Raw genomic sequence first — 13,894 nt, 5'->3', positions numbered from 1 at the left:
CCCGTACCCGAACTGTGTTGTCATGAGTAGATACCGGGGTACGGAGTTTGGTATTCCTCCTTCTAACAACAGAAAGGAAATGGTCCTTACACAATTCGAAATGTTCCACACAAAACTCATGAAGAATTTTACACCAGTGTCTGAAAATCAGCGTGCTATCTGTACGGCTAATCTTCGAGCCATCGCCGAAGAACACGCGGATAAACCTCCACTGATGAATGTGACAAGAAAATTAATTCTGGTAAACTTTCATGACTTCGTTGTAGTGTGGCGATGACTGCAGAATTTGTTCTCTTTATTGCTATTAATTCTTTGTTGCCATCTTCAATAGGTCCGTCAAATACAGTAGTAATAGGTTTTTCATTTTGACCCGACGAGACCATTATGACGCTTCCAGATCACAGCACGAACAGTTCACCAGCCACACTCCACGAAAGCAAGTAGTAGTACTCCTGACAAGTCTTGTTTCGTTCCATAGAGATACTAGTGTGATAACTCGCTCGGACAGCGTGTTCCGGTTAGTCTCGCCCATGGCTGTGTCGTCTCTAACCCTCGGAACGTTTTGTGACAAGTATAGTCACGGCTGGCATAACGCAACTTCACCCAATCCTAACCCAACACACACATAACCAACTGATCTCGTCAGAGCAGAGAATATGTTCCTGTTTGGAAGAAGAGCACCGAAAGAACCTCTCGCTAAAAGCAGCAGCATGCTATGATATAACACATTGTAGAAAACAGCAAGCAGCGGCAGTAGCGATAGTACTTGCTAAACATGCAGCTAAACTGCTACTTTGTCCGCTGCGCGGAACGGCGATCGGACACGCACACGCACACACAGACACGCACAGGTCTGCGTGATCTAGAAGCGGCTGTCATCATAAGATACGCAAAGTGTGAAAGGGTATTAGAACGGGGCAAGCCTAGACCCGGCGTCTGGACCGCAACATGTACTTGATTAAAAGCATAGCCAGTCAATGGTCAAGCAGCTGCAATCACGCACATCCACACCTAGCGTACTACTACTATAAAGCGAATTCATAACTACACTACAGGTATTGCACTTTCTACTGCAAATGCACAGTCGTGCGCTTCATCTATTGACAGCAGCCAAACCTATCATTTTTACAGTCTCACTGGGTAGGTGACCTCGCCGGCACACACCGTATAGTATATTGTACAATAACTGTTCCAACTACGGTCCGGAAGACACAGTGTGTCCACGTTCTACGCACAGTAGCTATCAGCAGTAAGTTAAAAGTTACAAGCCCTCACTCTCGGGCTATGACATCTCCCCGCGCCTTCGAAAAGACTGCCACGTCCTCGTGGCGACAACATTCGGCTTACCGTCGTCTTCTCAACTGGGTTTGCATTCCAAAGTACTGCGGTGGCCGGACGGTCCTCCCAGCTCGAGTCTGAACCGCAATCTGGGCTGGTTGTGGCGGTGGCTGGTTGACTGGTAGCGGGATCTGCACAACTGGTTGGCCGCCAACATCGTCCACGCCGCCATACGTCTCATGCTGGGCATCCTCATCAGAATCCCAATACAACAAGTCTGTAGGGTCCGGCACATACACATCAGCCGGGGGCGTTTCGACAGACTCAGCATCTTCAGGTTCCTTCACCTCACTCACAACGAATCTGGTGATACGTTCTAGTCACGCCTAAGTGACCTAGATGATCATGGTACTCACTCAGCACCTGACCGCGCAACGCAACTGGCACCAAAATTTGAAACTTTGTGCCCTCTCCTGCGTTCTCACTGTGCAAAACGCGACATATCACGTCCTCTCGCACCACAAGACATTTTCGTCCTCGGAAATAATGCCTCAGAGCCGGACTCACACCAGTCAAGTCAGGCGAAGATGACCCGGAGCTGAGCCACTCACTCAGCCGTGTCAATTCATGATCACGTTGCTGAACATCAGCCCAATCAGCTGATGTCCAGTTTCGTCGCCGCACAAAGGGCGTAGGAAGGTCACTCTGGACCGACTCAGCGTTCGCCACTGAGCTCCTTTCGTCTGATACCACAGCGATCACCTCATCAGGGACTGTGGTGCCACACCTCTGATCCTGCACTTGTCGAGACAAGCCATCAGCATTGGCATGGACTTTACCTTTCCGATAACGCACCTCGTAATCGAAATCACTCAGAAACTCAAGCCACCGCGCCACGATCGCACTTGGTTCTTTGAAACGGTTCAGGTATTTTAGTGCTTGATGGTCTGTGCGCACGACAAACCTTCGACCCAGCAAATAGCATCTGAAATGCCTAAATGCCCACACTAGTCCGAGGAGTTCACTCTTCGTCGAGCCATAATTCCTCTCTGCAGAGTTCAACCCTCTGCTTGCATACGCAATAGGTCGCTCCCGACCATCTGCGTCGGTCTGGGACAACACAGCTCCTAAACCATGACCACTTGCGTCCACATCGACTACAAATGGGGGCGCATCGGTCTCAAACCTCGGATACGCCAACGTGGGTGCTGAAGACATCTTCTGTTTCAGTAATTGGAATGCGATCTCACACTCGCCATCCCATGAAAACCTCTGGTTTTGCCTCGTCAGCTTCACCAGCGGCCGAGAAATGGATGCAAAATCCTTCACAAACCGTCGATAGTAGCCACAGAAACCCATAAAAGAACGCACCTCTGCTACGTTCTTTGGGCACCGCCACTCTGACACGGTCTCAATCTTGTCCGGATCGGTGCGCACACCATCCTTCGTGACAACATGACCCAAGAAATTGACTTCTGTCCTCAACAGATGACATTTCGAGGGTTTCAACCGAAGACCAGCCTCCAGTAGTCTTTGGAACACTGCTTCCAGTCGTTCCAAGTGTTCGTCAAACGTCTTTGAGAACACGATAATATCATCGAGGTATACCAGGCACATCTGCCACTGCAGACCTCGCAAAACGGCACTCATCAGCCGTTGAAATGAGCTCGGGCCATTGCACACACCAAATGGCATCACATTGAACTCATAGTGCCCATCAGGCGTGGAAAATGCCGTCTTGGCCTTGTCTGCCTCGTCCATTGGCATCTGATGATACCCAGAGCACAGATCAAGCGTCGAGAAGTACATCGCACCGCCCAACGCGTCCAACGTATCATCAATACGCGGGAGTGGGTATGGATCTTTCACGGTTATTGCATTGACTCTCCGATAATCAACACAGAACCTCGTCGATCCGTCCTTCTTCCGCACCAACACAACTGGTGAAGACCATGGACTGACCGATTCTTCGATCACACCCTGTTCAAGCATGTCGTCAACCAACTTCCGACATGTTTCTCGCGAGCTCCAAGGCAATCTCCTTGCGGGCTCATAAACTGGACCATCACAGCTAGTCCTAATCTCGTGTTTCAACACGTCTGTCCGACCCAGCTCGGACATGTTCATAGCGAATACACATCTGTACTGCTCGACCAAGGTTCTGAGCCTAGCCAACTGCTCGGCCTCAACCACAGGCTGCTCGCTGTTGCCTGTATCAGGTGGGGAGCATGCCTCCCGGTTACCCTCCTGAGAGCAACAGCCATCAGGCATCGTACCACGACCACGCTGGTCAACGTCGGCCTCGTGTACTGCCTCATCATCCCTCATCGCACAATGGTGTGACCGACCATCGTCATCACCACCACCGGTTTCAAGCAGCCTCTTCCCGCCTGGAGAGCGCTTCCCTGCGCCGGGACCACCATCGGGGTTCCCCACTCGCAGTACAGACCACAAATCCTGGTTAGCCCCGTAGCTACACCAGTCATTCGCCTCGTCCAACTCTTCACTACCGTCCACCACAGTTGCAACTGCACACAGCTTGCCAATCTGGGCTCTCTTGGGCAGAGTGATTTGTTCCGCCGTGCAATTCATCAATCGCACGGGAACACGATTCTCTTGTGGCCGCACAACACACTTTGCCACCAAGAGACCAGGGTCGCTCGCAGTCCCACAATCTGGTTCCGTGAGCCCCAACTCTAGCATCCCATCGAATGCAAGAGTGTCCACCACAGCCGCCACGGTCATCTCGTGGTGTGGTGGGAGAACAATCTTCTCCTGCAAGCGGAGCGGAGCCTCATCTGCACCACCCCCTCGCCTTTCTTCGACCTTGAAACATAGCTTGCCATTCGCAGAGGTTATGTTACAGGGAATGCTGGACAGCACATCACGTCCCAGCACACATGGAAATCGTAGCCCATCGACTACCCGCATTTTCGGCGAACAAACACATCCTTGAACGCCAAGGTGAACAACCACTTTTCCGTTCACCACCAAAGGCTTACCATCTGCCCCGCAAAACTTCAACCCAGGCGCATCCGCCGTGAGTCGATCCGGATCGTAGCCCAGCTTCCTGGCTAGATCCGCAGATACTAAGCTTACAGCCGCTCCAGTATCTACCAGCATCTCCACTGACAACCCATCGATTGTCCCCGTGGTCAACATCCCCGTTCCAGAGTCGCATCCGACCATAGGAATGGATTGTTCGACAGCACGCTCATCAGGTGCTGTCGGATTACACTCTCGACCCAAAGAAATGGTCTGACCAGGCACGTGGGCCATCGCCCCAGTCACTGGCCGTTTCCCAAAAGGCCCCCTCCTCGAGCCATCGTATCCTCCGCGCCCCGTCTGCGCTTCACGAGGACATTGGGCTGCCCTGTGGCCCGGTTCACCACAGTTCCAACAAGTGAACATCTTCACTCGTCGAGCGGGCTCCTGATCCCGAGTTCTTCCTCGGCCTCGCCCTCCTTGACCACTTGGAGCATCACGCCTCTCCAGTAGTTGGTCGAGCGTCCTCACCAGGCTGCTCAAAGTACGCTCGAGGACGTCCGTCTGTCCTCTCGCTGGAGCCTCAGCAACATCCACAGCGGCCGCCACCAACTGTGTTTGCGGGCTCTCTCCGTAGGGGCCCACCAGCCTCTGCGGAGCTTCGCTTGGCAAGTCAACACTTCGCCAAACCTTTTCCAGGTGCAGCGCCATCTCTAATGCCGCCTGCACCGTCGCCGGAGGATTCTCCTGCAGCCTCACTCTCAAGGCCACAGGAGATACCGCCTCGATGAACTGGTCCCTCACCAGCTCATCCTGTAACCCACCCGGCATGTTGGGGTACGCCCGCACCACCAGCCGACGCAGATCATCCGCCAGATGCGCTAAATCCTCACCGGATTTACGCCTCCTCGTGCGGAATTGAGCCTTAAACTGCCGCTCATTAGCAGGTGGTGCGAACCTTCGCTCAAGGTCCGCACTCACATGCTGCCATACGGCCCGTCTTGCAGCCGGTATAGTAGCCAAAAAGCGTTGCGCCCCACCTCTGAGGCGTACCGCTAAGTACTGCGCTTTCTGCGGGTCATTCCACCCGTTCACCTGCGCGCACTGATCGAAGTACTGGATATACTCCACCCAGTCTCCGGAACCATCGTAGGCCTCGGGCATCACCGCAGGCCTCCGGAAGGCTGGAGCAACTGGCGCTCCTCCAGCACCAGCTACCGCTCCCCCTGCTGCAGCCATCACTGCACCAGGGCCACCCACCGCAGCAGCACCACCAGCTACTAACGGTTGATGAACATTTGCAGCAGGCGCATCCACACCTCTGCCTTGTTGTTGCTGTTGCTGAGCCATCGTCAACACAGCAAAAGAACGAGCAAAGTAGACAAAACAATAGGGCTAGCAGGACGACTGATCCGCGAAGAACTCAGTCTTCTTCGCCTCAGCTCGCCTGATAATACTCAGCCACGCCGCTGCCGTCCGATCACGGCCCACGCGCGCCTACGAGTGCATACCCCAATTGCACGTGGGCACAGCGTACTCAACCACTGTAACCCTAACCGCCGTGTGAACATGCCAAGCGACCACCGTCGCATCAGGTTTCCCGATCCCACGCCTGACTTGCGACATCTCGCGGAGCCTCGTGCGCCATCCGGATTCCCCTTCATCACACATTTAGCCTAGCCGACCAGTGCAAGCCGCATCATGCATGCCTCTCAACATCATGCCATGATCCCTCGCGCACAAGGCCGCCAATATTTCACCCTAATCACTCCGGCTGGCATCCCAGCCTGAGGACTAGACCAAACAGACTAGAGAGATACGACACATCCATACCCCTCCTTACGAACTGTATGCCCATCATGCAGCATGCAATTCTCATCACAAAAGGCAGCTCAGTCATCACTGCGCCATGCCAATCGAGCACAAGAGAACAAACCTCTTTATTCCCTGGTGGAGGCCAGTTTCCGCACCCACAACAACACAACCAGTAGTGAGGCAGGATACATTGAACATCTTCAATATACTTAGACTGCGCTTGCACCGTCTACAAGCGCCTGGCCGAGATCTTCGCGCCTCTTCTAGGAATGGTGAACTTTGTTGCCTCGTTCTTGCCAGCCATCCTGGTCACAGCACCACTTGTGGCAACTCGCTCGGACAGCGTGTTCCGGTTAGTCTCGCCCATGGCTGTGTCGTCTCTAACCCTCGGAACGTTTTGTGACAAGTATAGTCACGGCTGGCATAACGCAACTTCACCCAATCCTAACCCAACACACACATAACCAACTGATCTCGTCAGAGCAGAGAATATGTTCCTGTTTGGAAGAAGAGCACCGAAAGAACCTCTCGCTAAAAGCAGCAGCATGCTATGATATAACACATTGTAGAAAACAGCAAGCAGCGGCAGTAGCGATAGTACTTGCTAAACATGCAGCTAAACTGCTACTTTGTCCGCTGCGCGGAACGGCGATCGGACACGCACACGCACACACATACACGCACAGGTCTGCGTGATCTAGAAGCGGCTGTCATCATAAGATACGCAAAGTGTGAAAGGGTATTAGAACGGGGCAAGCCTAGACCCGGCGTCTGGACCGCAACATGTACTTGATTAAAAGCATAGCCAGTCAATGGTCAAGCAGCTGCAATCACGCACATCCACACCTAGCGTACTACTACTATAAAGCGAATTCATAACTACACTACAGGTATTGCACTTTCTACTGCAAATGCACAGTCGTGCGCTTCATCTATTGACAGCAGCCAAACCTATCATTTTTACAGTCTCACTGGGTAGGTGACCTCGCCGGCACACACCGTATAGTATATTGTACAATAACTGTTCCAACTACGGTCCGGAAGACACAGTGTGTCCACGTTCTACGCACAGTAGCTATCAGCAGTAAGTTAAAAGTTACAAGCCCTCACTCTCGGGCTATGACACTAGGGAGGTTTAGTCCCACGTAATCCGTGGGTACTTTACGTGTGTGTACCACGTGATACTCAGTGACCAACCACGTACAGACGTTTTTTTTTTTTTTTTTCCAGAACTCAACTCTTTATTGCACTCAGAAAAATAATAAGGCCGTGACCCATTTTGATATACGTTTTCTGATTCACGACATACCGTGTATGGAGGCTCACCCACGTTCCGCCAGAACGTGGGTGAAAATCAGAATGGAGCGCATTTTGCGAGCTGTGAGGGTGCTCAGCTGAAGAAATTTCCGAAGCACGAAATAAAAATATTCGATGAGCTTCTTAGGCCCGGGTAGCTTCGTCTTTGACCAGGTTTGGGCCTTTCGCTTCATGCTTTTGTTTGTTCCGTGTGACTAAACACAACATTGCAACGTGGATGCCCTTCATCCACTTTACGTGGATCACCCACGTACGCGTTTCCGTTACGTGGGAACTAAACCTCCCTAATAATGGGGAACTCATCAGAGGAGAAGCAGTTGTTGAATGAAGGGGTTTAGCTGAATAATGCTATTTTATAGAAAAGATATTGGCGCACTGAGGTGTAAACACTCAACTTACTCACATATGTGATATATCAACACAAAAGGAATAGTGCAGAATGGAGGTGTTCTGAACCCTACCAGACACAACTATCACAAGTGCTAAATCATTCACAATGAGAAGGAGAGGTACACGTAGTTTACAAGTCACAAATGGTACTGAGGTAGTGACAAAGATAGGTGAAAAGTAGACGCCAAGTGTGGTTGTAGCCTGGCCGTACCCCTCTCGCGCATCGATGGATGCATCCGTTTCAAGGCCTTAGCAACCGCGTTGCTACAGCTCATCCCGTACTCTCTTCTAGAATTTTTAATTCTGCATTGTGCATTGTGGTGAACTCTTGACCTAGTACCTAGTGTACGATTATCATGATTATTGGGAGTTTTGAGTAGATATGAGTCGTACCAAGAGTACAGTTATGTACTCTTGGTCGTACCCGTCCGTCGAATCCGGCTCTGGTGGGTTGGCTGGATCCGAATCCGTGCTCTCGGGATACGGATTCGTACAATCGAACATGTACGAGTCGTACAAATTCGAAGCATGAGATTGTCTGAATAGAAGTATTTTGTCAGGTTTACTCACAGCGAAGTCGATGATATGAGCAGGTGTTGCTTTCCGCGGATCACGATAATTTTCACCATGATTTAGACCACATCTTGCATGATTTTAGACTCGCAAGTGACAGTTCTTGCTTAGTTGCCAAGATCATACAGTCAGTCTGCGCGGAAGATCGATGCCAGAGTGTCAGCAATCTTGATATTGTCCAAAGAGAGGGATTTTCAGTAACCTATCAACACACAGTGCACCAATATGCAGTACGTTAGACAGCAATAGCAATGCCAATGGATCCCAGACTCCCAACACTGTCCCAAACAGCATGATAAGAGAGAGACATCCAAATCTAACAATAGGTAGTATTGTGGTATACATGTATTTTCAATTTTCAAGTTGATCTAAAGTGACCCAATTAATAAAAACTTGTGACCGAAATACATGTAAATCAGTGACATAATTGTGGAACCGGGCTAAGTATTAGGTAGATATAAGTCAGGTTATGATTGCAAATGGTGCATAGCACAGCTATGAGGAAGGATCATCATTGAAACGCGGGTGAATATGTGCTAAAATGTTGACAATAAAACGAGGGTTTTCTTCATTCAGAAGACACAAGGGAGCTAAAAAGTCATCTCTAGTAAAAATAATAAGAAGTCAATGGAAGTCGTTGGGATTCAACACCACCGCCAGAAACGGGCAAGGTGGGCTTGAGGACGGAGCAATTCAGCATACATTGCAGAGATCGATTACAGAAAACATGATTGCACTAGTAGCAATCAAGACTGAGCATAGAACCAGCAGGGACAGTAAGAGAAAGTCAAGGCCATGCAACTGAAGTATGAACATGACAAAGAATTAGAACAATGGAAAGGATGGAGACCGCAAACGCGTTTGTCCAACAAAAGAGATCATCCGACGTCCAGGATCTCAATAAAACATGGTTCAGGAACACAAGCAGGGGATCGCAAGTATACGATGGAGTGCTATGATGTGCAGCTGTAGAATAAAAGCAGTTCAAAGAACACTGTGATAGTTTTGTAGCATCACTGACCATCATCCTCATCAAACAAGTCTGGCTGTAGCGCACGCAGGGTTTCCAATTGGCCACGCAGAGCATCCAAGCTGCGCTTCAGCTCCAAATTCTCCTGCCGAAGGTCTGACACCTCCTCTTCCGTTTCCTTTGACTTCTGCTTGGCCTTGATTCGGCTTTTACGAACGGCAGCATTATTCCTCTCGCGCTTCATCCGGTACTCCTGTGACATTTTGTACTCGTCGCTGGCGCATGGTGAATGAGAGCCAGGCGATGCAGCACCCCCCGCCTTCTGCACACGATGAGGACCATGTCTGTCTTGACCAGTACCATTCACACAGCTACCTCCAAACACAGTGCTCGACCCTGGTGCCTGTGAGCCTTCTGGTGATGAAGCAGAAGCCAGTAATCCTGGGGTCGCTGCTGCTGCTGCTGGAGATCCAATTGACGATGCTGGGCCAGTCCGTCCAGGACTCAGGTCAGTGAAGTCAGCTACTGACACAGATGTTAGCATTCCCGAGGCTGACGTGGTGGGAGTGGTCCGGGAAGGACTTCTGTAGCTAGTAAAATCCTGCGTCAGGCCGAGAAGTGATTGATCAAGAGGTTGATCACTGAACGGGTCACACAAGTTGTTGACTCGATCTTGGGAATGCGCTCTGGATCCCAGAGTGGGAACACTCCAGCTCGTGGATGGGTTGCTCATGGCCGCCACGTGGCACGTAGTAGGCGTTTGCTCGGACTGAGTGTATCGGAAGAAATTATTGCTACCGGGACCATCTACCTGAGTAAGATCAGCCAAAGACTGCATAAAGCTTGAGTTTGCGTCGTTTCCGAACAGACCCTCCGAAAACAAGTCGTCCATCTTCGCCTACTCTCATAACAAACTTGTAGAAGGAAATACTGTCAGATCTCACGATCCCACAACTTTCTTCACTACCGTATCTACAACTCGACTGAACTGACCACTTGTTGTAAGCTTTGCAACTTTTATACGACGCTCCTTCATCACAAAATGCAGCACTGCCAGCCAGCTCGATCGAAGTAAGTTGGGGCAATGCCGAACGGAAAATGACATCTTTGTGATTTCATCCATACATTTTAGGCAGCATGACGTAATCATTCTCACCCACGCGTACCCGTACATGGGGTATGGCACGTGCACGCGGCTTTTTCGGCACCCCTCGCGTATACCGTACACTCGCGACCAAGCTAGGTCTCGCGCGCGTAGTCGCCGACGTCGTGAATGGAACTGATTTTATGTCGCGTGCACAAATCTGGAGATTGAGAGGTCATTCATAGAATCATACTTCTTTCTCCTGTTGACAGCGCAAGTATTGGCAGCTCTCTTGTCACCAAAAACGGCCCAACACCATGAACACTGCCGCGCCTATGTCCTAGCTAGCTCAAACATGGTTCTGTGAAAAATATGGATCGAGTGCCCAAAGTATCATACATGAAGACTACAAGCAATATTATGGCAGACAATGTCAGTATAATCAGGGGAAGTCGTGCCCCAAAAACCTACACTGAAGCTTTAGCTCTTTGCCGTTTCCAAAAGTAGGCGGTATGTAGACTCTGACCCATCTCTCTGGCCTGGGGTCATCTCATCAGTATGATCGTCACAACGAATACGACCCACTGTTCCTTGGTTGCCTTGGTGGTTGGTTGGTGTCTGTCACTCCCAGTCCGTCCTGCACTGGTCACAGGTGGTAATGGCGGGTTTGCCTAAAAAGCTCACTCCGAACATGATATCCTTGCTGCTTCAGCATAGTCCCCGCTCAGCCTGTTGATCATGGTTGATAGCTTAGCAGGGAAACTGCTGGATGTGGCAAATGACTTACTTGTCTTTGAAGCGAGAAAAACATCGTAACGACCGCACTTTGCTCGATAGCGTGGGCATTTCTTGGGTGTTCTGGGGCTGGTCGAATGTGGACTCAACCAGTTCCACGCAGCGTGAATGCCTACCGGTACCGGTCGCGTGACACAGCTCCGTGCCCACTACTAAGTTGTACTACATGTAGTACTACTACTACTGAGTACTACTAGTACTAGTAGATCTACTGCACTGGTGGTTGGTTGGTTGGTACTACCACTGTACTACTACTACTGTACTAGTGAGTAGTACAGTGTGCACCCTGCACGCACTACCCCACGTACGTAGATAGCTGCTATAAGTGCTGGCTCACGTGCATAACCACGATAACCTCGGCCTAGCGCCTTTGCTTGCAAACAGCGTCGAGCGTCATGCGGTGGATTTGCATTGACGTCAGTTGTCTTCTTCGACTGCGCTATTGCATCACACCAAGCAAGACGCCAAGATCAGCTGCACTGCTATTCATCCGCTGTCACTACACTCACTGACCGACCAGTGGTGCAGTGCATGCATGCAGTGAGCAGGTGAGCGTGTCTGTCAGTAATAATTATGGGCATATAATTAATTATTATGGGATATTTTACTGAATGCGCTACGCAGTCCCTGTCACCACTACTGCCATACAGGGGCGTAGCCAGGATTGTGGCTGAGGGGGGTGCTCACTGGAAGTGTGGGCCTGCGGGAAAAAAGGGGGGGGGTCCGGGGGCCCTCCCCCGGAAAAATTTTCGATATTGAGTGCCAAATCCTTCATTTTTGCATCTATTTCATTATTTTCCATTCCACCAATGATTCAATAAAAAGTCAGATAATCGTATGAAACGCACAGTACTTTGCTACAGAAGTTGGATGGTAAGAGATTGACAGAGTGTGGTTAGACCCAGAATATAATACAGACAATTGTTGAAGTTCGTTCAATCCACGCAGACTCCGCCGGAAAGCGAAGGGCTAAACACCAGCCATGGCTTGTATACATCGAGCCAGCGGGGCTGAAAAGACCGGCCACCATTCTTCGGGAAAACAAACGAACTATCCGGTTGGACATGGTCCTTTAGCAGGGCAAACATCACGTCGTCGTCGAGCGGTGCACCCTTCGCAATGTCCTCCATAAAGGTACCGATGTCATTTCGGACGACTGCTACTGGTACAGCCAAGGGCGACAACTGCGGCTCTTCCGAGTCTTCGACTTCGACAATTTCGCAATTAGATTCGTCAGATTCGGAAATGGCACTGGCACTGCTGCTACTGGTATCTGGTCTCTTCGACTTCCCTCGACTGAAATACTTCAAGATCGACATTTTCATAAGAATCCATTCGACTTGCGGATCACAAAACGACGTTGCCACTTCTCTTTCACTTCTACCCTGTCGACGTCGAGTCTCGATCGCGGGCGGGCGTAGATCCACAGCAGTACGAAAATGGCACCTGAAATTTTTGAGGGGGGTGCTTGGGCACCCAAAGCACCCCCCCTGGCTACGCCACTGCCATACGCACCAGTACTTCTACACAAGTACACCGCAACATGACCTTGATGACAAACAGTCAGAACCAAGAATGTGAGAATGGCATTTGTGCTCAAAGCTGTCAATACTGCGCATCACAAGACAATTGAATGTATTATTCACATAATCATAATGTGAGTGGTCTTGAAACGACTAAACTCAGTTTCGGATTCCCTTGAACTCAAACACGTAGCCATGACAGCCTCCATTCCTGAGGTCTGCTATTGACATTATGAAAAGTGCAAGTACACTATTACCATGCCCTCTGGCCTTACATACGTGTGCATGACTGTACGTTGAAACAAGCAACAAGAAGCAAGAAGAAACAAGCAACAAGAAGCAAGAAGAAACAAGCAAGAAGAAACAAGCAAGAAGAAGCAAGAAGAAACAAGAAGCAAGAAGAAACAAGCAACAAGAAGCAAGAAAGCAAGAAGAAACAAGAAGCAAGAAGAAACAAGCAACAAGAAGCAAGAAGAAGAAGATGGCATGCAGACTCAGTCATGTAGGTACATGTAGTCCGATATAGTTGGGCAGTTGTGGTAAACACCATACATACATACACCCTTGCGCGCCAGTTAGTAGTCCCTAGTTAGCCACCTGCAAGACTAACAGTGCAAAGGACCAAGCTAAATTGTTTACTGCAATGTAAATGGTTGGGGAGGGCTGCAGGCGCTAGGCTACTCTTGGTACTATAGTACTAGTACTACATTGTAATGCTGTCCACAGCCTGGCTGATGGACTATCTACATTACCATTACAAACTGTAGAACATTCATTGGGGATTTCGGGAACGCCTGAAATCCTCTGCCATTCAATACAGACTGAGCAGCCCTTTTTTAATAGCCTTGCAGAAACAGACAGGAGGGGCAACTGGGTACGTATGACGGAAAATAGGGTGCAGCCTGGAACACCAAAGTCGATAGACAAAACCATCAAATAGATTTTTGGTTGGGGGGGGGGGGGGAGCAAATCAACACACGCAGCACAGAAGCCATTATATGTCCGACTAGGCCTTTCGAAGGCACTGACCATATCTGCTGGCAATATAGGTCTGTAAGACAGCTCAGGAGTACAGACTGTCAGTAGTCCAAACTTTGCTCTTCTAATAGTAATACATGTACACTACAGAGCATGCACATCTAGATGGGTGCCCACATACATGTA

General features: G+C 50.0%; 1 protein-coding gene across 1 annotated transcript; it reads right to left on the bottom strand.

Moving 5' to 3' along the window:
* Positions 1–8,688: 8,688 nt before the first annotated feature.
* LOC135806141 (CCAAT/enhancer-binding protein beta-like) lies at positions 8,689–10,343 on the bottom strand. Its single transcript, XM_065320292.1, has one exon. The coding sequence runs from the start codon at positions 10,218–10,220 to the stop codon at positions 9,372–9,374; it is 849 nt and encodes a 282-aa protein (XP_065176364.1). The 5' UTR covers positions 10,221–10,343; the 3' UTR covers positions 8,689–9,371.
* Positions 10,344–13,894: the final 3,551 nt, after the last annotated feature.

Source organism: Sycon ciliatum, chromosome 1 (genome assembly GCF_964019385.1).
Source record: "Sycon ciliatum chromosome 1, ocSycCili1.1, whole genome shotgun sequence".
Taxonomy (NCBI): domain Eukaryota; kingdom Metazoa; phylum Porifera; class Calcarea; order Leucosolenida; family Sycettidae; genus Sycon; species Sycon ciliatum.
The sequence above is the reverse complement of the archived record's forward strand: the minus strand, read 5'-3'. Positions and strand labels throughout refer to the sequence as shown.